Here is a 26014-nt window from a genome sequence, read left to right as displayed (position 1 = left end):
TCCCCTGCTCATGCTCTGTCTCTCTCAAAAATGAATAAACATTTAAAAAAATTTAAGTTGCCAAACTTTTCCCTATTGGTTATGCATTTTTAGTCAGAGTTTGGATCATTTTTCCTATTCCCAAGTTATAGAGAAATTCATCTATATTTTCTTATAGTTCTTATTTGTAGTTGGAATTTTAAAAAGTTCCTGAAGAGATTCTTATGTACACCAAAGTACCAGTTTATAAATCTGTTAGAAAGTAATGTCAAACATTGCAGTTATTTACATGAGAAATGTTTAATAATCTGTCATGTTCATGTTTTTCTTAATTCTTCTAAATGAAGTCAATCTGAAGTCTTCTTGCCTGTATGATAAAGTGTTCCATTAGTAAAACAGAAAAGATTATTTCTGGAATAACATATGGTCTTTATAAATAAACATATTTGATTATTGGAAACTTTACCTTTTTAAGAAAAGACAACATAAACCATTATGATACAGCCCACAATCCAGCCAATCAAGAGAAGAATAGGGACCAGAAGGCGTGATATTGGAGATTCTGCTTAAAAATAAAGAAAAGAAAACAGTAGGTAAGTCATTTTGGCATAATATCTTCTGAATCAAAAGAATAAAAGGAATCTGATAATATCAAGAGGAAAAAAAACCCACTCTTTATCATTCTCAGACATGATTATTATCTTCTGTTTTACAAAGGGTACATGAGACTCAGCGGGGTATCTGAAACAAAAGACCTGTGTTCAAACGATAGGCCTTCCTTTTATAGTTACGTGACCTTGGGCAACTCTGAGCTTGAACTTCCCTATTTGTAGAGATAATGAAACTTGTAATATCTACCTCCCTGAGTTGTGGAGAGGATCAAATGATATTGCATGTGTGCAAGGGCTTTGCAAACTGACCTTCCTGTGTGCCTAGTGTATACGGAACACATCCCTGCGTTTGTTCAAGAACGCAGAGAGCAGCTGTTTGCATAGAGACAACCGAAAATGACCCTCGAGGCAATTCATCCTAAACTAAATAATCATGATGTGGGGAAAGTTGTTGCAAATTGTTGTTAGCGTTCATAGCTGACTCTGATCCTAAGTATCATAGGAAAAGAAAAGCATTATACCTTATATGATCATTCTCGACCAGAGAAAAGAGATTCTATTTTGTTCAGTAGAGTAACCAACACCGACCCAGCACATACAGAGAGTAGAACAATGAATCCCCCTATGTCTATTTGTACCCTTCTCTGAAAAAAAGCAATTGATAAAATTATCATTTTTTAATATTCCTTGCACACGCACACCACACAAAAAGATTCAAAAACAGCACAAAGAGACATCATATAGAATTAACGTCCCTGTATTAAGGACTCAGATATACTTTTAACTGAAAAGCACAATTAGGTTTTGTGCCACCAGCTAACAAAGAGAACGCTTATTCTTAGCAGTTGCATGTTACCATTTCTATCACTTAAAAAAAATGAAGTGTTTTGTTTTAAGTGCTATTAAAACAAAATCTTCAGGAAAAGAGACACTTCTAAAGTTAGGAGACCCTCTTGTTAAAGCAAACTTTGTGCAGTTAAAATAAATTTTAATAGTTTAAATCTATCTTTCCAGGAATGTTGGAATGTCTCTTAACTCTCACAAATTCAACAGGTTTTCCTTGCTTCTCCATCTCTCTGTGACTTTGAACAAAACATAACCACTCAGTGGAAAAGCCTTTCTCTTTACCTGCCTTGCGGTATCGCTTTAAGGATCAGGTGAACCTTAAGGTATGCCCTTTACTCTCATTTGGATGAAAGCCTTTTTATGAATTAAGGTGCCATTTCAGTGCAAGTACATAGCAGTAATATTTTTGAACTGTTCATATATGTGATTTCACATTTTTCCCAGTTTCAAATAACTTAAAAATACCAATATTCTAGCTGAGCATTTATACAGTTATCTAATTATCTAATACAATTATAAAGTTTACATATAATAAAGCCCTAAAAGCATATATCTCATTACTTATTACTCACTGTAAAACAGTACAAGTGACTGTGCATGTCAACACTGAGTATGCCTGCATTTGTATCATTTTAACATGGATATTTTAAGTTTTATCATAATCTGTAGCATTGTTTTAAAATAGGAGTATATAGGAACACAACATACTTTGCATAGGTCATTTATATTATGGCACAAATAAGCACAAAACTTCTTTTTAATTATGAAGAGTGATTTCAAAAGGCTTCTCTCTGTCCAGTTCTGAGCATGCCCAAATGGTTACACCTGGAAGTATCCTTTAGGGCACTGTGCTCTGAAACAAGACTGTCTGCGTTCAGAATCTGCTGCCACCACTTTCTAGTATGTGACCACAGGCAAGTGACTATACTTGGTTATGCCTCAGTTTCCTTATCCACAAAATGGAAATGATGGCAAGCTGCATATTTCATGAGATCATTGTCCAGATTAAGAGCAAACAGTTCCCATGGGTATTACAATAAAGCATTTCTTGGATACAATATACATTCAGGCCCTTTTGGTCATATTAGAGTCAATCATTAGTGGCAGCTCTGACACAGAATTCAAATGTCCTCAATTCTGGTCCAGCACACTACACTACCCCAAGTCTGATACAACACTGGAGAATAACTGACTTCTAACTCCTCTTTCAAAACCAGCATGAACAAATTAAGCTCTTTTGTTTCTTTGATCCTTTTAAAGTATATGTAAGGTATAGACATATCCATAAACTGTACATTGAATGCCTTTTTTTGTAGCCATGCTAACATATATGATGAAGGCCCATTTAGCAGAGATACCACATTCTAAATAACTGAGAAATACTAAATACGGGGGAACATAAAATAAACCAGAGAGCTTGGACCCGGTTTGCCAAGAGGGTCTGATGCCTTAAATCTTACCTTTTTCAGCCATTCTTCCTGTTACTGGGTGGGTTGGTCAGGGCCACACTCACCTCTTCGTTGTTGTCATGCAGTGTCTCTTTGAACTTTAAATAGAGAGATATCTGAAGAGTGTGGCAGCTGCCTCTCTCCTGACTGCCAATTGTCTGCAGAGTGATGTAAGGTGTTGGAGAACAGAACTCCCCTGGCTCCTTTTTACCCTGTTATTATGGAGGAAGCAAGGGGCTACATAAGCTAAACAATTAAATCAGCTGAGCTGTCCTAACCCAGAGATGGACAGATTTTTAATTCACTCAATGCCTTCAGACAACATGGAGAAAATGTTTAGGAAAGGGGGCGTGCGGAGGGAAAATGGCATTGCAATTAGACAAGTTCTATCAAGGAGAGAGGGTGATCTACTGGGGGAAAAACATTTTGGCGTTGGAAAGACACGGCTTCAAATTCCAACTCTGCTATTTCTGTAATGAAGGCCAAATTGCTTAACCTGAGCATCAGCCTCTTGAATTTTAAAATGAGAATAGTGATACCTATCCACAGTGGAGGGTCATGAAGATGCGATGAAAAAGCTATGTGAAATACAGACATGTATTATGTTACAGGATGCAAAAGATAGAGTAAATTAAGTAGTGCCCCTTGATGTAAACCATTCTAAAAACAGAACATTTTAATACAAATGTACTAGAAACTAAAACAACAAAAGGCTGGGGTATTGCCTAGAATTTTCAGAGAGCAGTCATAGGCTTGTTTTTATTAGCAATGTATAAAAATAGGACATTCCATTTTTCAAAGTCCAACCTAGTTTATGTAATATGACCTAGACTGTGCTCTACATTCTCACCGGAATAACTTTAATTTTCAGGTCGGGGTGGAAAAGTTTTGCAAAATGACCCTGTGACCACTTCTTAAAAAGTCCACCATGAGATTAAGGGTGTCCTCCTTGAAAAGACAAGACACGCCTGATCAAGTCCACCTCTACAGAACTCCAAGAGGGATGTTTCCCTGCAAATAGCCACGTCACGTCACTGACCAGAATCCACTCATGGTTCTTCATCTTCTAGAAAAAAAAAATCCGAGCTCCTCATTGAGTACCTGAAAAGTCTCATCTTCCTACCTTCCCACTTGCAGTGATGCCTCAGCTACCGTGAATCCTTTGTGATATACGAATTTGGAATGAATTGATTTTCTACCTCAAGTCATATGCCTCTAGATTAGACTGTGCAGCCAACAATGTGGTAAGTTTATTACATGATTATGCAATATGTTTATGTTATATCATTTAAGCTAACTTATCATCTCTCTCTTTCTCTATATACAATTTAATATATTTTTTAAATGCTTAAATATACCAGATAAAAGAGACATGTACTCTCTATGTAACAAAACCCCTGGTAAAGTCCAATTTCTTTTAATACTAAATAATTATATATTTAAAAAAAGGTGAATTGAGGCAAGATAAACAGAGATAGAATGAAAAACAGGTGATTGACTCTCACTTAAATACTGATTTTTTATTTTTTTAATTTTTTAATGTTTTATTTATTTTTGAGAGAGAGAGAGCATGAGCAGGGGAGGGAGGGTCAGAGATAGAGGGAGACACAAAATCCAAAGACAGGCTCCAGGCTCTGAGCTAGCTGGCAGCACAGAGCCTGATGCAGGGCTCAAACCCACAAACCGCAAGATCATGACCTGAGCCGAAGCTGGATGCTCCAGTGACTGAGCCACCTGGGTGCCCCAAATACTGATTTTTTTAAACTAAATAGATTCAAATGAATACCCTATCTTAAGACCAAAGAAAAGATATTAAAAAGAAACAGTGAGGTACCCTCCAAAAAACAAATATACATATATACTAGTATAAAACAATTTGCCTAAAGTGGTTAAAAACAGAATTATGAAAACATTAAAATTACCTTAGCTTTCTTTTTTGATATAAAATTGACTTATTAACATTATTGCTACCATTTTGAATTTTGAGGAGGAATTAGTTTACAACTCATCATTTACCTTTCTTTGTTTTCTACAGAAAATGAAAGAGAGAAAAAAAAAAACTAATTCACTGAACATGAATTACCCAGATCTCAGAAAAGAGCTCAGCCTAAAATCTCATTTCTTTTGTATCCCACCAGTAAATTTTAAAAAATAATTATAATGCTTATTCAGGAAAAATGTTTTATTCATTAATAGACTAAATTTGCTTTGAACTCACAAATGCAAGGGCCTATATCTGACAATTTTCTAATCTTCCTCTTAGAGCAAAACATTTAGGAATGTTTTACATTTCTACTTTGCATAAATTTCAAGAGTTAGTTCTCAAATCCCTTATTATCAAAGTGACACTAGATTCTTCTGGGGTACTGAAGTTTAAAAAGTCAAATATTTGGCTCTTTATTTAAGATAAATCATAATTCTTCATTTTTCAAATTTTTTCTAACCATTAGTGTCTGGAATTATAGTAGATAAATCTGCACATGATGGATTCAATAGACAAATTCCTCTTAAGACCTAAGCTTACCCAAACTGACTCAAAAAGAAGTAGAAAATTTGAATAGACTTATAACAAGTAAAGCAACTGAAGTTATAATAAAAAATGATTCACAAGGAAAAGTTCTAGGGGTGCCTGGATGGCTTAGTCAGTTAAGGATCGAACTTTAACTCAGGTCATGATCTCAGGACTTGTGAGTTCCTGCCCCAAGTCAGCCTCTGTGCTGACAGCTCAGAGACTGGAGCCTGCTTCAGATTCTGTGTCTCCCTCTCTCTCTGCCCCTCCCTCACTCACACTCTGTCTCTGTCTCTCTCTGTCTCTCTCTCTCCCTGTCAAAAATAAATAAACATTTAAAAAAAATTTTTTTTAAAGCCCTGTAACAAGTATCTTCAGTGGTGAATTCTACCAAACATTTAGAGTTAGCACCAATACCTCAAAAACTATAGAAGAAGAGGTAAGACTTCCCAACTCATTCTGTGAGGCCAGTATTACTCCAATACCAGAACCAAAGTTTTTTATAAGAAAAAAACTATAGACCAATCTCTCTCAAGAATATAGGTGTAAAACTTCTCAACAATAAACTAACAAACCAAATCTAGCAACATATAACATCCCAAATTACATCCCAGAACCAAGTGGGATTTAACCCAGGAATGCAAATTTGGCACAACATTCAAATACCAATGCATGTGACACACCATATTAATAAAAATTTTTTAAAAACCTAAAAAATGAAAAATATACAATCATCTCACTAAATGCAGAAAAATCATTTGACAAAATCCAACACTCAACAAGTTGGTAATAAAAGGGAACTTCCTAGACCTCATAAAGGGAATCTACCAAATACTCACAGCTAGCATCATACTTAATGGCAGAAGACTGGATGCTTCCCTCCACCCCGCATGCCACCCACCTACCAACATCATGAACAAAACAAAGTTTACTCTTATACTTTGATTCAATATTGTACTGGAGGTTTAGCCAGGAGAATTAGGCAAGAAGATGACAAAAGTCATTTAACTAGAAAAGAAGAATTAAGCTATTCTTATATGCACATGACATAATCACATATATTAAAAAATACTAAAGAGCCCCTTCTGCACACACAAAAAAACCTCTTTTAGAACTAATAATCAAATTCAACAAGACTGCAAAATATAAGCTCAACATGAAAAAGTCAGTTGTATTTCTACAAAGTAGCAATGAACAGTTTGAAAATTAAATAAAAAAATAACAGAACAATAGCATCAAAAAGAATAAAATACTTAAGAATAAATTTAATCAAAGATGTATAAGCCTTGTAATTAAAGACTAACAAAGCCTTGCTGAAGGAAATTAAAGAAAATCTAAATAAATAGAAAGGCATTCTGTGTTCATGAATTGAAACACTGAATATTGTTACATAGGAATACGACTCAAAACAATCTACAGGGTCAGTGTATTCCTATCAAAATACCAATGGTCTTTTTTTACAGAAATGTAAAATCCAATCTTAAAATTCATATGGTTTTGCAAAGAACCCTGAATAATCAAAACAATCTTGAAAAGGAAATAGAAGGGACTCACATTTACTGATTTGAAAATGTATTATAAAGCTACAGTAATCAATAATGTGTGGTACAGACATAAGGAGAGACATACAAGTGAATAGAACAGAATTGAGCATCCAGAAATAAATCCACTCACACTAATGGTTAATTCATTTTCAACAGGGGTGCCCAGACAATATATTAGGGAAAGAATAGTCTTTTCAACAAATGGTGCTGAGACAACTAGTCTTCCACACACAAAAGAATGAAAGTGAACTCCTACGTCATACCGTATATAAAAATTAAGCCAAAATGAACCAAAGACCTAAATGTAAGAGCTAAAACTAAAAAATCAGAAGAAATTATACAGATAAACCAGGCAACAGTTTCTTACATACAGAAACATAAAGTACAAGCAATAAAAAAAATAGATAAATTGGCCTTCACCAAAATTTAAAACTTTTGTATATCAATGAATACAATCAAGAAAGGAAAAGGATAATCTATGGAATGGGAAAAAATATTTGCAAATCATATATCCAACAATGGTTTAGTATCCAGAATATATTTTTTTAAAAAAAGTCTTACAACTTAACAATAAAGAGACAGCCCAATTTAAAAAGGGCACAGCATTCAAATAGGTTTTTATCCAAAGGAAATGTTTAAGTAGTCAATAAGCATAAGAAAACACACTCATATTGTTAGTCATTAGAGAAACGCTAATCAAAACCATAATGAGATACCGCTTCATCCCCACTAAGATGGCTAAAATAAAAAAGATGTGGAGAAATTAGACTCCTCTTGCAACCCTGGTAGGAATGTAAAATGGTTCAGCCACACTGAAAAAGTTTTGTAATTCTTCAAAATGTTAAATATAGAACTAGCTTATGACTTAGCAATTCCATTCTTACATGTAAACCCAAGAGAACTGAAAATGGGTATACAAAAACTGTATACAAAACTGATGTCCATAAACTGATGAATAGATAAATTAAATGTGGTATAACCATACACTGTAATATTCAACCATTTAAAAATATGTTTTGGTACCTCCTACAACATGGTTGAACCTTGAAAATATCATTCTATGTAAAAATGTTATATTGTATTGCATGATTCTATCTATATGAAATGTCCACAGTAGGAGAAACCATAGAGACACAAAGTAGAGTAGTGTTGCTCTGGACTGGGGGAAATGGGAATGGGGAGTGATGTCTAAAGGGTATTGAGTTTGATTAATAAGATTAGTGAGTAAGAGGCAATAAAGGATTATAGACTATGCGATCTTCTTCCCTGGGACTCTTTACATGTCATAGAAAAGAAAAGTGGCTCAAGGCAGCAAGCACTATGATAGTGGAGAAGGAGGGACTCAAGGTCAAGTTTGAAAGCCAACTCTGGCATTCGCTGTGTGAACTTAAACAAGTCATGTGTACTCTGAGTCTATGTCTTCATTTGGAAAATGACTGAAAGAGTATGCAATGTCATTGCAGAATGAGAGATAAATGGGTATATGTGTTCAGCGCTAGCCTAACACATAGTAGATTCCCAATACATGCTATTTGTTATCATTAAATCATGGTAAGCAGAGATAAAGAAGAATGAGAAGCAACATGGATAAAGAACTAGATGTTTCCTGATAAATGTAGTCACAGTCATTCCTGAGGGTTGTCTTAGAGGAATCTTACCTCTTGATCCTCAGGGTCGCAGGAGTCCATTTTTCAACTCCCACTCATTCCCCAATGCACTTCTGATTTAGCTTCTGCCTGCATTTTTCTATTAAAACAACTTGTTCCTAAGATCACGAAGATCTATTATCATGTAAATTCCATGTGGCTAAATAAAGTCCATGGAAAATTTTCAGCCCTGGTCTTACTGATGACCTCTTGGTGTCACTTGATGACTTTATTATCCTTCTTGAAATTCTCTCTCCTCTTGGCTTCTGTGGCATCAGATTCTTCTGACTTTTCCCATTTTGAACTGTTTATTCTTAGTCTTGTATGTTTATATTCATCTACTCAAACATTAAAGATTTGTTCCTCAGTAAATAAATCAGCACAGAGCTTTTGGGATACAACAAGATGGTTTGGAGAGAGATAAGTGAAATCACAAAGTAATGTGCATTTACAGAGCCCTGAGAGTTCCTTTCAGGGCCAGCTTCTTGGCGTGCAACCTGTACAGTCTTTTAGGACTCCATGCTAAGAAGGCCCCCATGCTTGGTTTAATGCTCTGATGTCAGTGTCTTGAAATTCCTAATAATTTTAATCTTTGATCTTGGGTCTCATCAGAGTCAATGGAGCAACAAAGCATGCGTGCAAGCAGAGAGATACTCAGGAGACTGTGTATGCTCACTGTAACAATCCAGCCACAGCTCCCGTATGCGCAGGCCCAGGGTCCAAGTCCTGTAACAGCATCCACATTGCAGTGGACACTGGGGACAGGCCAGAGCCTCAGACAGTGCAGAGCTGTGGGGAGTGGGGGTGTGGCGCCAGTCTGGAACCTGGGCAGAATGGATCCCATGACAGCAGCAGGCATGCATGGAAAAGTAAAGTGACTTTTCCAACTTCAGGACCAGCCTTCTTCCAACCTCTCACTGTCCTGCTGCTTTCTTGATACCCATGACCTCACTGGTGACATGACATGTTCAGTGATTTTATATGATTCATGACATGATTGTTCAGTGATTATGTATGAGAATCCCTTATTAGCCTACTTTGAAGTATAAAAGAAGTTAAGGAAGAAGCCTGATAGATACCAAAATGTGAGCATCTATGTATCCATTTCTTATTCTAAGACATATTCCCTAAACTTTAAGCCATTGCCACCAGTACCCCCACCTTGCAAAACAGTATATGAAATATGCTTTCAACCTGAATCTATTTCTTAAATGTTTTCATGCAGATAAAGACAAAGGTAAAAATAAGTTCTTTTTTGGTGTCATTCTTAATATAGTACTAGCCTGAGCAATTTCCACTAACACAGACACCAAAGGTGCTATTACTTCAGACTGATGTTTATTGGCTGAGTTGAATGGTTTCACCACCCAGAGAATCTTTGTGTTTCAAAGATGCATTGGCTATAAAAGGGAATTATCTGCACGGATCTGATAGATTCTTAAAAAAATAAAAGAAAAAACTCATTGCTGAGTCATGACAACAGGTTGAATACGCGGACGGTAGAGTCACAGTGTCAGGGGTTGGATTCTCTGTTCTACTACTATACTATTTGTGGGACCTGGGGCCAGCCTACTGTCAGAAAACTTCTTCAGACTTGGAAATAAGGCAGACAGATGGGGGCAGATCCTTTAGGTATCATGTAAGGACAAAGGTCATTCAAGGATTGTCAAAACCTGTACTGTGTTCACCTCATTTTTACTATTGATTAAAGTTCCCTTACTTAGGGAATTTACTTGCTAACTTGTAAATTTCTGTTCAGAAGAGATTCAAGTAATTTATATCCAATGGAGCTGATAACCCCCTAGCTCAATGGCCTGCTGGACAGTAACCGGTTCTGTTTATCTAGTTCATCAATCTCATCCTAGCATTTCTTTGTCATGTTGAGGATAAGTACACTCTTAATGCTCTTTGAACTGATCATAACATCTTTTGCCCTCCTTAATTATGAAATAATCAATAAAATATTTGATACAGGTCCTCTTATATTTGTCTGAGAGTTCTGATTTTATCTTTTTGAAAATTATGCTTTAACCCAACTTTACTCTCTTGGCCTCAGTTTCTTGATCTGTAAAACAGAGATGATAAGACCAATTTATGGGACTATCATGAGAGTTAAGTTACGTGGCAAAGGTATATAAGGCACTTTGCACATGTGGAGCTTTGTAGGTGAGTTTGTGAAGCGAGTACAAAGGAGCTGGAATTGAGGATGCGGTCAGTTCACCACAGATCACTTTAACACCCACATTTTACATTCTTCCTTGAAATGATTTTCTGCTTCTATAATCACATTCTTAAAGACCTTATTTGCTGACCCTTTGCTAATTATATACTTTACACCTCATGGAAATAATGTCCAGTGGGAACCGTGTGTGAGAGCTGGGTGACCTTCATCACAGAAAGTTTTCCAGCGCTTGTTTCCAATAGTGCTCAGGCAGGTGTAGGTTTTTAAAGGCCCACAATACTGTCAGTTAAATAAATTCAAACCAAAAGACAAACAAGGTTTTTCCCAGAGACCTTTCATAGGCATTTCCATATTTTCAAATGGTAATTTTTCAAGACAAAAAAGGGGGACATCAAAGCTGGTATTTTCAATGAAGGATATGCTGAGGAAACATATTCAGTTGTAAACATTCTGTAAACTGTTTCCTTAACACTTTCCCCTCGTTAAGAGATCTCAAAACTATGGAATCAAGTTTCTGATATTTCCCTTTTTATTTATTTATTTATTTATTTATTTATTTATTTATATTGAAAAAAATTTTTTTACATTTATTCATTTTTGAGAGACAGAGAGAGACAGAGTGTGAGCAGGGGAGATGCAGAGAGAGAGGGAGACACAGAATCTAAAGCAGGCTCCAGGCTCTGAGCTGTGAGCACAGAGCCCAATGCAGGGCTCTAACCCATGAACCATGTGAGGATGATCTTAGCCAAAGTCGGATGCTCAACCAACTGAGCTACCCAGGCCCCCCCTGATATTTCCCTTTTCCTTCCCAAAGATATACACCTCTCCAACCCCCAGGCCCCAAATAAAAGGAACCCCAAATTTATTCATCAGAGCCAAAGGGCATTTTTAAGGTTGAAGAAGCATGGCTGGCTTTCTCCACACGGTACCAAAGCTACTCCTGCTGGGAGCTGGGCTGTACACAAAACAGCAGATTAACGCTCCTCTCCCAACACCCATCCCACACAATCTTTGGGAACTGTAAATATAGGATTAAGCAGCACAAAACCACAGCAGACAAATAGTTAAATAACTGTACTTTATGAACTACTCAGAACTCTTGAATAAACTGTTTTAAATCCTAAGGCTTTAAGCAATAAAAGCAACTTAACACAAAACTCAAAGGAGTAAATAATCACCATGCTTGAAGGACAGAGCCGTCTTTGACCTGCACATTCACTCTGGTCCAGTGACTACGTTTTTCTCCCGGCTCTTGGAACATGTGCTGTCCCAGAGGACCTGTAGTCCCCTTGCTGGCCACCATGGCTCCCAACGGGAAAGCATTCGCCCCACAGACAGCCCTCATGGGAGGCTTCCCACAGCCTCACAAGGCAGAACCCCAGGGATCTGTGAGAGCCACCCCAGGAGTAATTCTGTTCCCTAGACCCAGCCCTTCCTGCCAGCATTCTGGTTCCTAAAACCATTATGATAGGAGATAAAATCTTTTATTCTATAGGAAAGTCATAACCAAAAGATTTGCACTTTCATCTTTATTATATTCTAAATATCTATACACTTAAACCTATTTTCCACCACTCTATTATGACATTTTCAAGCACATGCCATATTGAGACAGTTTTATAATTACAAAATTTGCCATCTATACAACCCTGTCATCAATCTATCTGATTTTCTAATTTTTTTTTCAAAATTAATTACAGAGAGCAGCAGCACACTTCCCTCCAAATAGTTTAGTATGCATATCATTGGACAAGAGTCTAATATGTTTTAATAGATTTTTCCTTCAAAGTAAACTTTATATACAGTGAAATGTATAAATCTTAACTGTACATTAACTGAATTTTGATAAATGCATACACTTCTGTAACCTAAAGTCTTTTTTTTTTTTTTCATTTAAATCCAAACTAGTTAACATACAGTGTAATAACGATTTCAGGAATAGAATTTAGTGACTCATCACTTACTTATAACACCTGTGGTCATCGCAACACATGCCCTCCTTTATGCTCATCACCCTTTTAGCCCATCCCCCACACCTAACACCTTACCAGCAACCATCAGTTTGTTCTCTGTATTCAAGAGTCTTTCATTGTAACCTAAACTTTTATTAGGATAAAGACCTGAATCTATTTCTTGACCTGCTAGCTTTTATTAATGAGCTGTGTATTCACCTACACGTAACAATGTTTTAAATATCCTAGCTTTAAGATATATTTTAAAATCTGCCTGTCTTGTCCCCCTTTGTTGCTCTTATTTTCAGAATTATTTTTGCTATTCTTACAGACTTAACTTTTCTCTTGAATTTTCAAACCACTTAGTTCCCACAAAAAAAAAAGAAAAAATGAAAATGAAAGCCAAAACTCCTTATTTTTAATTGACTTGCATTAAGTTTAGGATTAATTTGGGGATATGTGAAACTTCATAACATTCCATCTACCCTTCCAAGAACATGAGATGCTTTTCTATTTAGTAAAGACTTCTTTTATGTGTTAGAACTCCTTTCATAAAATTCTTACACACTTCTTGAATCCATTCATGGGTTGTTTTTGTAAATGTGGGTTTTCCATTATACTTTTTTATATAAATTTTGTATACAAACAACTTTCCAAATTTCCTTATGATCAACAGGAATTTTCAGTTAATTTTCTTAGGTTTTGACATGTAAATCATTATCTGGAGTAAACAATAATTTACCTTCTCTTTTCCAATTTCTATATCTCTTCCTATACCTCTTACATTTATAATTGCATCAATTAGAGCCAGACTCTCATTAGACAGGCATTAGTGCTTTGAACAACTTTTATGTATCTCTTCCACAGTAAATGGCCTCTGAATATGGAAAATGGACTTCCTTTTAGGGGGGAAGGGATAGTTTTAGCAACTTCCACTTCACCCCAATATTGAGTTGATCAAGAGTCAATTATTTCCATTTCCTCAGTACCCATGGTCATTTCCCCATCTCCTTTCTTATTTTGTATAATTATGCTTTTCTCCTTTTCATTAGTTTTTCAAAGACCCAGCTCTTGAATTTATTTTTCAGGCTTATCATTTTCTTATTTTATATTCATTAATTTTTGCTTTTAAATTTATGAGTTACTTCCTTCACCTTTTCTTGGGTTTATTTCATTTTTTGTCTAATTTTTAAAAAAATTTTTAATGTCTTTTATTTATTTTTTTAGAGACACAGAGAGACAGTGTGGGCAGGGCAGGGTCAGAGAGAGAAGGAGACACAGAATCTGAAGCAGGCTCCAGGCTCTGAGCTGTCAGCACAGAGGATGTCGAGCCTGATGTGGGGCTCAAACCCACGAACCGTGAGATCATGACCTGAGCTGAAGCCAGATGCTTAACCAACTGAGCCACCCAGGCACCCCATGTCTAATTTTTAAAATGTGATACTTCATTAACTTTTGTTCATCTATAAAAACATTTAACATTGTGTATTTTTCCTATGATCACAGTTTTAGCTATATCCCATGGGTTCTGACATACCATGTTTTAATTAATAAAATTTTCTAGATATTCTGACATATTATTTTTGATTTTCTTTTTGACAAAGTTATTGTTTGAGAGAATTTTTAAATTTCCAAATATTTTGCTTTTAAAATGAATCATGGAGGGGTGCCTGGGTGGTTCAGTAAGTTGAGTGTCCAGACTCTTTTGATTTTGGCTCAGGTCATGATCCCAGGGTCATGGGATCCAACCCTGCCTTGAGCATGGAGCCTGCTTAACATCCTCTCTTTCTCTCTCTCTCCACCCCTCCTCCCCTCTGCCCTTCTGCCCCTCTCCCCTACTTGCTCACTCTGTTTCTCTCTCTCTCAAATAAAGAATAAATAGGGGTGCCTGGGTGGCTCAGGTGGTTTCAGCATCTGACTTCAGCTCAGGTCATGATTTCATGGTCTGTATTGCGCCCCACGTCTAGCTCTGCACTGACAGCTCAGAGCCTAGAGCCTGCTTCACATTCTGTGTATCTCTCTCTCTGCCCCTCCTCCACTCATGCTCTCTCTCCATCTCTCCATCTCTCAAAAATAAATAAGCGCTAAAATGTTTTTAAATAAGAAATAAAATGAATCATAGAGTAACTATTTTTATAGGACAAAATTTTAATATGCGATATTATGTATTTATGCATCTGTTCAGGGAGTGTTGTTTCCTATATGTTGTATATTTTTCTACAAAATACTCATTTAATATGTGTGTATATATGTATGTATATGTATATACATATATATATAAAGTGTGTGTGCTTAAATATATCTTTAATTAATATGCATCAACTGCTAAGTGCTAGCATTGTATTTGTGACCCAAATACAGTGACTTATTTATGCCTTAATTGTCTTCTTTTATTATAGGAAACCAAATCTCAGAGATATTAAGCAATTTGTCAAACACCCCCATAGTAGATCTCAGAATCAAAATAATAGAGCAGGATGCCTGCCCAGCTATGGCTAATTCCACAGCCAATCCTACCTCCCTAGACTGCATCACTAGAATCACATGAGGAAACAAAACACAAATTACTTACTATTTAGAAGAGATACATGCACAACACACCACCATAAATATGCAATCACGGAGGATGTCATGGATGCCTATTGAGGAACGCAGGTAAGTCAGTGCACATTGCATACAAGTACAAGGCTTTTAGAGATTTCACATGTTGGGAGTGCCCCGGGACAGTTATTCTGCTTTTGGAGTTCTTTCAAACTTTAAGGTATTCTTCAAAAAGATTCCTTTCCGTGTTTCACTCTCACCATCAGGAATCCTTTTTCATACCCAACCTGATTACTTCATGCTGAGGTTCAGCTCTCTCTTCGAGATTCTTCAGAGTCCAAGAACAGCTGGTCCCTATTCTCTGCATAATAACGCCTTGTAAACTTGAGGGAGGCCTTCCATAGTCATTGTCTCTGAGATAAATAATCCTAGTCTCTAAATCCTACATGTCTGTAAAAATATTTTCTAAAAATGTGGTTATTTTTATGCCAGGGAAGGATAATGTTTATGCAGTCCATTTATGGTCATTAGGTTGTGTTGACCATTCATGAACTACTGCCTGGTGAGGTGGTGAAGGTCATTGAAACATGGTTGTTTTCTGGTGTCTACAAGTCTGTTCAGGCCTTTCAAGCCCTCTTAACCTAGGTCATAGGATTCAAAGCATTTGCCATCCATCTCCCACACTTAGGATGCTGAGGAAAATCGACAGCGCCTAGCTGGCTCAGCTCAGGTCATAATCTCTTGGTTTGTGGGTTCCAGCCCCATGTCAGGCTCTGTGCTGACAGCTCAGAGTCTGCAGCCTGCTTCAGATTCTGTGTCTCCCTCTCTTCTTTGCTCAGAGTCTGCAGCCTGCTTCAGATTCTGTGTCTCCCTCTCTTCTTTGCCCATCCCCTGCTTCTGTGTTCTCTCTCACTCTCTCTCTCTCTCTCTCTCTCCCTCTCTAAAAAATAAACTTTTTTAAAAATTAAAAGGTGCTAAGGAAAATCAAAATTGCACGTGATGAAAGAAAATATGAGAAAGTATGTAGACAGCAGAAAAATATGAAAATATGAGAGGTTTGTGGTGATTTGCTGAAGTGCATTTATTCTGTTTTAAAAATCAGGAAATTTTATTTGGTAGAATAGAAAGGAAATAAAATGAACACCCAGGGTCTGTAGTAACAGAATAAAAATTTTAAGGTAAGAAAAGGAAGCAATGCCATCCAAATCTCTTCCCATTTCAGAACACTAGAATGATTTCAGGCATCTCTAGAAATCATATGATAATGACAGAAATCTAGCTTCATGTTAATTATAGAACAAAAAGTGGAGGCATTTATTGAGATTGAGTTACTGTATGAAAGTATCATAATTACAGAAGTGATTTTTGTAAAGATAAAATCACCAATGCCTATGGTATATTACTTGAAAGAATAATTTCTATAAAGTGTCACAAATAAATATTAATAAAAATAATTATCAAGAGCTTTATTCATCCAGTGGCCCCACTAAACCCTAGGGCTTCAAAATCTTTCACTAGATCTTTATGGGAAGCAAAGAAATAAAAAAGCCTTTATATAAATGCATGAGAAAATCTAGTCTCTCCCTAAAGGTGTGTATCAATCTGCCCACATGCCAATGGCCAGAATTCAGTCACGAGTCTAATGCGAAGTAAGGCCAGTGTCATCTACTAGTGTGTCCAGGTACTTACCTAGTCTCTGCCTCCATATTTATCTTTATGACTAACAAAATACCTTGCTCATGAGTGCTTGATAACAATAAATTAATATTAATTAATAAAATGAAATTTGTATTAATACAAAGCTATATTTCCTTTGAAAAATAAAAACTACAAATGACATATCCAATAAAGGGTTTGTGTCCAAAACATATAAAGAATTTTTAAAACCCAACCTCCCAAAGCAAATAATCCATTTAAAAAATGGGCAGAAGACATGAATAGACATTTCTCTAAAGAAGACACACAGATGGTCAACAGACATATGAAAAGATGCTCAACATCACTCATCATTAGGGAAATGCAAATCAAAACCACAATGAGATATCACCTTCCACCTGTCAGAATGCCTAAAATCAAAGCACAAGAAACAACAGATGTTGGCAAGGATGTGGAGAAAAAGGAACACTCCTGCACTGTTGGGAATGCAAACTGATGCAACCACTCTGGAAAACAGTATGGTGGTTCCTCAAATAGTTAAAACTAGAACTACCCTATGATCCAGCAATCACGCTACTGGGTACTTACCCAAAGAACACAAAAACACTAATTCAAAAGGATATAGGCATCCCTGTGTTTATAGCAGCACTATTTACAATAGCTAAATTATGGAAACAGCCCAAATGTCCATCAGCTGATGAATGGATAAAGAATAAATGGTATATATACCCAATGGAATATTATTCAGCCATAAAAAAGAATGGAATCTTGTCATTTGTAATGGCATGGATGGAGCTAGGATATTATGCTAAGTGAAATAAGTCAGAGAAAGACAAATACCATCTGATTTCACTCAAGTATGGAATTTAAGAAGCAAAATAACCAAGCAAAGGAAAAAAAATAAGAGACAAATCAAGAAATAGGCTTTTCATTATGGAAAACAAACTGATGGTTATCAGAGGGGAGGTGGGTGTGGGGATAAGTTAAATGGGTGATAGAGATTCAGGAGTACACCTGTGATGAGCACTGGTGATATATGGAAGTGTGGAGTCACTATATTGTACACCTGAAACTAATATGACACTGTATGTTAACTAATTGGAATGAAAATTAAAATGTAAAATAAAAAATAAAAATAGAGGGGCACCTGGATAGCTCAGTTGGTTAAGAATCCAACTTGATTTTGGCTCAGGTCATGATCTCATGGTTTGTGAGTTCAAGTCCAGCATTGGGCTCTGTGCTGACAGTGTGGAGCCTGCTTGGAATTCTCTCTTTCCTTCTCTCTTTGCCCCTACCCTACTTGCCCTCTCTCTCTCAAAGTAAAACAAATAAACTTTGAAAAATTTTAACATTAAAAATTTAAAAAAATAAAACTAGAATAATCTAGAACTAGCATTTAATATGGGTTATCCACAAATTTCAGTTTAAACAATGATTGTCTCATACTTTATAATGTATAATGAAATTTGAGGGTTGGCTAACCAAATTTTTAACCAGGGTTTCTAAAATAAAATAATTTAAAATAATAAAAGTATATATATTACTTGATGTTTTTTCATACCTAGACCTTTTCATTATCTATATTAGCTAATATAATAATGTTCCTTTTCTAAATCATTGTTTTAAGTTTTCTTCTTTGGAATTTTTGAATTGCTTGAATTTTAAAATAAAAAGCATGCAACACTTACACAAATAATAAAATCATTCATAAAAAAACATTAAATCATATATTGGCTTTCTCTCTATAGCCTTCTAACAAGGTAGAAAGACAAAATGGCAATGCTGATCAACAGCAAAACGTTTTAATGTTCAATATGACCTCTGACAGCTTTAAAGAGATATTTTTAAAGCAGTTGTTTTCATATGCTTCTTTCTTAGGAAAAAAAGGGGAAAATAAAGCTAACTTGAGTGTGAAGAGTCTTGCACCATGTCCCAAATGCTGGCCATTTGGAATTTACCTTGACCAATTGAATGTTTGTTTCTTTCTCTAAGAATGAAAAACAAACGGTTAAGACCATCAGCAGATCAATTAAATACCCAGGCAGCTATGTCCCAACTGCCTATACTGACATTGTTCTGAAATTAACTATTACACTTAGTTTAGCAATTGATAGTATTTTGCTCAAAAATAACTAGTTGCAACAACTTCTATATTTTCCCTTCATTGCTTTCTGAATGCCAAAGTTCCTTTTACTAATGGATTGCTTATGATATGCTAAGGAGTCTATCACCAGAATAGAGTAAATGTAGAGATAGAATGTGGTCATGATGAAATTGCTGTATTCCATTGCAGAAGTGATAAAAATGCAAGGTGCCTCATAAATATTTCTGACCCGTTTGCTTGCAGGGATGGGAGTATTTATGGTTTGGAAATCTCTGGCTATAAAAAAGCATTCCAGTTTATTCTATGCCATCAAGTAGCCTTTTGTTGAAGTAGAGTTTTATGGGTGAGTTATTACTGGGAAATCTGCCTTTAGAACATTAGTAATACAATAAATTCCATCCAGCCCATCTAGGTTATTTTGAGCAGAACTATGTCTAAATGAGCCAACTGCATTTCACCAAAGATATTATTTTCTATTCAGAGCCTCATATGTGATCTTCTTGGTCCTTGTCTTTTTGAGATTAGGACTGGCAAAAATAGTCATTATGGAAAAATAGTCATGATCTTTCAATCAAAAGATGACATAAAAAATTCACTAAACAAAAATTTGTAGTTAAACCAAGTAACTGAACTGATCATTAACATTGCGGCTCATGAAACTGGCATGTGAGATCCATGAAGATATTTTTGTCTTAAATATGAAGACTATAGCATGTTCTTTCAGATTTGCATGGAGACTTGAAATCATAGTTCTATAGCACACCCTGTGTATTTGTTTTGTTTTCAAGTCAGACTTAAAATGCATTGATATAAGGGATGGCACATAAGCGGCATTTCAACTTTCACTGGAGTCAGATATCCTGTGTTTCAGTAATGGCTCTGCCACTCAGCTGTGTGGTCATGGACAAATTACATAGCGATCCTGGGCCTCACTGTTCTCCTCTGTAAGAGGAAGACAATAAAAATATCTATTTTTGAGGATTAAATAAGTGTTTTCTCCTACTATTATTCTTCTCTTCTGTTGTGTTCTCACGCACAGCATCCTGCAGAATAATGGGATCACAGGAGGCACTCAGTATATATTCATTGAGTAAACTGGCCCTAGTAGAGTTTTTATGACTACAGAGGCATGTAGTCGTAGCTTAGTGTGGGCTAAGGGTAGGCAGGGATTGGGAGTTACGGAGAACTGAAAACCCAGCTTATTTGAAATATAAACTTTACTAAGCATTTGTCTTAGTGTTCTCATTGGTAAAATGGTGTCAAGAATATTATCTTAAAATATCATTGGAATTAGGGGCACCTGGGTGGTTCAGTCAGTTGAGCATCCAGCTTCAGCTCAGGTCATGATGTCACGGTTGACCAGTTCGAGTCCCGTGTCAGGCTCTGTGCTGACAGCTCAGAGCCTGGAGCCTGCTTCACATTCTGTGTCTTCCTCTCTCTCTGCCTTTCCTGCTCATGCGCACGCTCTCTCTCTCTCTCTCTCTCTCTCAAAAATAAACATTAAAAAACTTTTTTTAAATCATTGGAATTAGAAACAATATAGGTGAGCATTGGCAAAATATCTACCACTCAATAAATGATAGCTATCACTAGCTAACACTATGGTCTGTTTCTACTCACAGAACACCTTTGACACTAAATGTCAGGAGTGGGGGTTGGTTTCCCACACCAACAACAAATTCTACAACCCTTACAATTGAATTGTAATTCAATTCTGACACTACCCAGAATTAGCACACACCCACAAGTGAAGAGTTCAGTCCCACAAGACTGCCACCACTTCACACACCAATTTCAAAGTCCAGGCTCCCTGTACTTCTGACCTACTGGCTATAAATGGAGGGTTCCCATGACCTTCTCCTCAGGATTGATAATTTTCTAGAATGGCTCACAGAATTCAGGAAAATAGTTTACATACTATGACTGCTTTATTCTAAAGCATATAAGTCAGGAACAGCCAAATGTAAGAGATATATCGGGTAGGGTAAGGGGGCATCACACAGCTTCCACACCTCTCTGGGTACACCATTCCCTCAGTGTATTGATGAATTCACCAACCCAGAAGCTCTCTGAACGCCACTGTTTAGAATTTTTGTGGAGGCTTTATTACTTCATTATGCAGTAATGATTGATTAAAGCATTGGTCATTGGTGATTACCTCAATCTTCAGCCCCTCTCCCCTTCCTGAGATCAGAGGGTGGGACTGAAAGTTCCAAACCTCTACTCACAGGGGTTGGTTCCTCTGGCAACCTGTCCCCTACCTTTAAGGGTCACCTCATTAGCATGAACTCTGGTATAGCTGAAAGAGGCTTGTTATGAACAACAAAAGATGCTCCCCACATCCCCTTTATTCAGGAAATTCCAAGGATTTTAGGAGCTCTGCCAGGAACCAAAGAAGACTAAGTATACATTTCTCATTATATCACAATATCACACAAACATGTGCAGAATGATGCTATAAAGAATGACAACACTGACCTCCAGACATGATCTCACCACATTTTATAAATGTCTACCTTGCGCAACACTGTGCTAGTGACATGGGATTGAGAGAGATGGAAAACACATGACTTCTGTTGCTCATAGTCTGTTGAGAAGTAGGATTTTTAAAAGATGGTAAAATATACTATTTTTGTAAAGGCAAAGTCAAATGATGAAACTAAAGTTAGTAACAAGTTTATTGTCCTTTGTTCAAGGGAGAGCAATCCATGGATTGAGGGAGTTCAGTGTCTCACAAGCAGTGGAACATTCTCCCTGAGGGATATGGGGCAAGAGTGAACTTTATAGAGCATTAGAAGTGGTAACAGGGAGGGGCATCCGGATGGTTCAGTGGTAAAGCATCTGGCTCTTGGTTTCAGCTCAGGTCATGACCTTACTGCTCGTAGTTCAAGCCCCAAGGTAGGCTCTGTGCTGTCAGTACGAAGCCTGCTTAGGATTCTCTATCTCTCCCTCTTTGCCCCTCCCCCATTCACTCTCTCTCAAAATAAACAAATAAACATAAAAAAAAGAAGTGGCAACAAAAAACAGGGCATGATTGGTCAGCACATCTGACCTCATTTAGAAAGATCAATGAATAAGGAAATCAGTATTTAGATATTGGCTGACGGGATACACTGTGTTTCCTCAAGTGGGACATTTATAGAAACACAAAAATCGGTTTGCTGACATAGCACCCTGGGCAGGAATGGCTTCATCTTGGACGTAAAATTTATTTCCAATGTATGAATTTTCAAAACGTATTCAAGAGCAAGTAGAAAAACGCAAATACAGATCAATAACCATAATGTAGTAAAACATGACCAGGCCTGTCTTATTAAAACCTGTACAATAGCACAGTAAAAAATTAAAAACTAGGTTACATATAAGAAGCTTTGTAAATGTTAGGTACCTCAGTGGTACAAAAAAGTTTTAATCTGGAAATTAGAAGATGGGTCTGAGTAGCATGGTTTAAGTAAAATAGAAATATATTTTTTCAGTACAGGTCCCTGAGATTTGATGTATACCCACCTTCACCCCCCACCCCCACCCGCCCAGTAAAAGAGGTAATATCAGGCAGTCAGCTGCCAGGCATGGATTCTCCAACCTTACAGACCCCTGTCTTCATGTGGACTGCTAAAGTCCCTGAAGTTCAACATTCCTTTATGAAAAGCAAAAGTGGTTCCACAAAGTCCAGTTTACTCACACCATCATTAACCTTTGATCTCCTTGCATCCTGTGAATTGCCTGTTTGCTGGTTAGGAAGTTATGTTGCTTAAGAAAGTTGTGTTTATTTTTTTAAATGTTTATGTTTTTGAGAGAGAGAGAGAGAGAGAGAGAGAGAGAATTCCATGCTGACAGTACAGGGCTCCATCTCACAAATCATGAAATCATAACCAGATCAAGACCATGAGCTGAAATTAAGAGTCAATTGCTTAACCGACTGAGCTACCCAGGGGCTCTAAGAAAGTTGTGTTTAAAAAAGAAAAAAGGTAGGCCTCCCGGGTGGCTCAGTCAGTTGAGTGTCTGACTCATGGGGCTGACCCCCTATGAGGCTCTGTGCTTGACAGCACTGAGCCTTCCTGGAATTCTCTCTCTCCCTCTCTTTCTGCCCTTCCCCCACCCTCAAAATAAATAAATAAACCTTTTTTTAAATAAAGGATAAAAAAATTTTATTGCTCAAAAAATAATTCTCATGGATCCTCAAATGTGGGATGACTTTCGTTTTCTGGCCCATCTTAACACGAGAAGAAATTAAGAGTTACAAATCATTGCAATTTTTTGTCATGACTTTCAAAGCATCAGGGGAGAAATTCTAAAGCTTCCAATTCATTTTACAAAGTTCGAAAAACCTTCTAAAATATTAAAGTAAAAAACAGAAGTCAGCATTTCCAAAACTGTCCAGAAATCCCTCTTTCAAATAAATACTAATGAATGACGCACCCACAAAAAAAGATTTTGTTATCAAGTTATTTAAATAAGTGACATTTACTATGATATTCCTTTCTTGAAGACTCATAATACAGGATCTGAGAAGTTCTGCAATAAACAAACCAATTTAACCAAGAATTTCCCCAATTGGCCTGGCTATAAGCAACCACTACCTTTTTATGGCCCAAAGCCTTTCCCAAAGCAAAGAAGGTACCAGTGCCAAAACAATGGTGACCAAAACCATTTGGAAACATATCAGACAGAATACGTAAGATGACTTCCCTTGCCACAACTATTAATAATGAATTTGTTATACCTCATAAGTCTGACAAATGCTTACATGATTCTCCATTTATACACCTATATTTAACTCCTATTCAGATCATTCAAGGGCACTGTATTCCCTTAAATATCAGTATCTGTGCAATTTTTTTTCTGTTTTTCCCCCCATCAGCTTTGAAAGACACTAGTGAAATTTGGAAGAGCCAGAAAGAGCCTCAGAGAAAAATGCTGAACAACCCAGTTAGAGAGAGTAAGAAAGAGCAGTTATTTTCTGAAACTTCTAATCAGGGTTCTCTTTAACTTTGACACCCAAGTAGAGACATGAACGGAATAGAACAGGCTTCCAAGGCAGGTTATGGAAACCCAGTGTAACTCTTTTTACCAGATTACTCTCTCAACTCTATAAATGGCATATATGTCTCATATGCTATTTGAATATTAGGCTTTGCTTCACCATACCCATAGCCATGATGTCTCTCTGCCAACTCCAAGATGGCAGCATCAGACTATAACTGGAAATGCTTTATATAGGCTGCATGGTGGATGCTAATGATACAGTGCTTTCCCCGTCCCTGCCTGAACAACCCCACGACTTTCATATTATCAGTCCACACAGATAGTGGTCATTTGATACAGAATGGAAAAGCATCCCTTCTGTAAACTTTATTGAGCTATGAACACTTTGAGCTTAAAAAAAAACCCTGAAAAATGTCAAATATTGCATTCCGTGCATGAAAAATTGGGGAGCTTCAGCCTAAAACAAAACTTTAAATACACCTTGACTTTATTGCTACAGAGCCAGATTTTGTTTCATAAAAAAATATTACAAAGTTTCAAATTTTTCTATTTACTAGAGACATAGAATTTCTATATGTTGTTTATTTATATATTTGATACATATAACAATTGAAATTTCTAGGTGCCATTTTGATATAAAGTCCACTTTGTTTCATTTGTTAATTTCTAAATATGGCAGGAGATCATTGTAATAAAAACACAGTATTTTCTTTAAGAGGCAGATGTCAACAATCTCATTTGAGTATCTCTTATGGCTTAGTTAAAAGGTGGACAAAAGTTACCAAGTTCAATTATAACTCCCGCCAAAAAACTCTAAATATTTATAGAAGTGGATTTTTCATGCAAGGCATGGGGCATGTGCATATAAACTGGTACAAATTAGCATGGGTTTAAGCTATTTCTTTGAAATTTTCATTGTTAATTATGTTTGTGTTTTGAGTCACATCAGTAAAGAAATAAATAATCATAAGGAAAAAATCCAATTCTATGTGTGTTCAGCTCTACTAATTACTTCTTACGAATAATATCAAGCATTTTAATTTTTCATTCTAATGAAGATAGAAAAGACTAGTGGATAAATCATATAAAGACACTATTAAAAGAGGACCTGATTAGCATCCTGAACAATAGCTTGTAATTTTTTAAAGACCATTCCAATAGATCCAAACAGGGAATATTTGCATATTCTTAAATATTTTTACTCCTGAATCATAAAATTGCATCCATTTATTTTTTTATTTTAGAATTGTCTACTAGATACTAGAATGAAAAACACAAACACTAAATTTTATGTGCTAATATTCCAATCAATATTAACATTTCCAGAAGAGTTTATCTTTCTAGGATTGAGATGGACACTGAGGAAGTTTACACCATGAAATGGGAAAACAGTTCCCATTCAATCTGTTTGCAGGGAAACAGACTGTGAGGTTAGCACACAGGAGGCTTCCTGGGGGGCTCTGAGGAATGACATGGTGAGGTAAAAAGACACGTGGGACTAGGCAGAGGGCAAGGTGGAACTGTGATGCAGCTGTGACCAAGGTCTCAGTCAGCTTCCGTGAATCCCGTAGGAGGCCAAGGAGTTGGGATGGCCCTCCTGGGCCATGCAAGCTTAAGACAAGGGGGCCAGGCCTTTGTACCTCCACATTGACCAGTTTTGGGATGTAGGCCACCCTAGGGAGGAGATGGAAACTGGGGCAAGGTCATCCCCTTAGGCCAAGAGCAATGCCTGGGGAAGGACTCAGCTGTGAACTGGCAGCCTGCAACTCACAGGGGATCTGGTGGATTGAAGGAGGCGTGGGCACCACACAAAATAGCCACTACCAGTCCCTGGTGTGGTGGACTGTTAACAATCAGTGATATTGAGCTGCAAGAATTCCTGACATTAATAAAATGCAAAGAGAACTTCATTTCATGCTTGTCTACTTAGGTAAAATCCAAAGAGGAAAAATCACCATGACAAAAAACAAAACAAGCAAACAAAAAAACCCCATAGAGCTGGAGTATAAG

At 36.7% G+C, this 26014-nt stretch overlaps 1 protein-coding gene across 3 annotated transcripts in view; it reads right to left on the bottom strand.

The window, feature by feature from the left end:
* Window positions 1-260: 260 nt before the first annotated feature.
* STRIT1 (small transmembrane regulator of ion transport 1) overlaps window positions 261-26014 on the bottom strand; it is a 36239-nt gene continuing 10485 nt past the window's right edge. For 2 of the 3 annotated variants that reach the window (XM_029940793.1, XM_029940792.1), the window contains 4 exons: window positions 15290-15356; window positions 2897-3096; window positions 446-541; window positions 261-346 (listed from right to left, as the gene is read on the bottom strand). In XM_029940793.1, coding sequence (XP_029796653.1) covers window positions 450-541; window positions 2897-2909 — 105 coding nt within the window. In that variant the 5' untranslated portion in view covers window positions 2910-3096; window positions 15290-15356 and the 3' untranslated portion in view covers window positions 261-346; window positions 446-449. The remainder of the gene's footprint in view (window positions 347-445; window positions 542-2896; window positions 3097-15289; window positions 15357-26014) is intronic. The other variant, XM_029940794.1, reaches the window with a different exon arrangement.

Source organism: Suricata suricatta, chromosome 5 (assembly GCF_006229205.1).
Source record: "Suricata suricatta isolate VVHF042 chromosome 5, meerkat_22Aug2017_6uvM2_HiC, whole genome shotgun sequence".
In the NCBI taxonomy this organism is placed as follows: Eukaryota; Metazoa; Chordata; class Mammalia; order Carnivora; family Herpestidae; genus Suricata; species Suricata suricatta.
The sequence above is the reverse complement of the archived record's forward strand: the minus strand, read 5'-3'. Positions and strand labels throughout refer to the sequence as shown.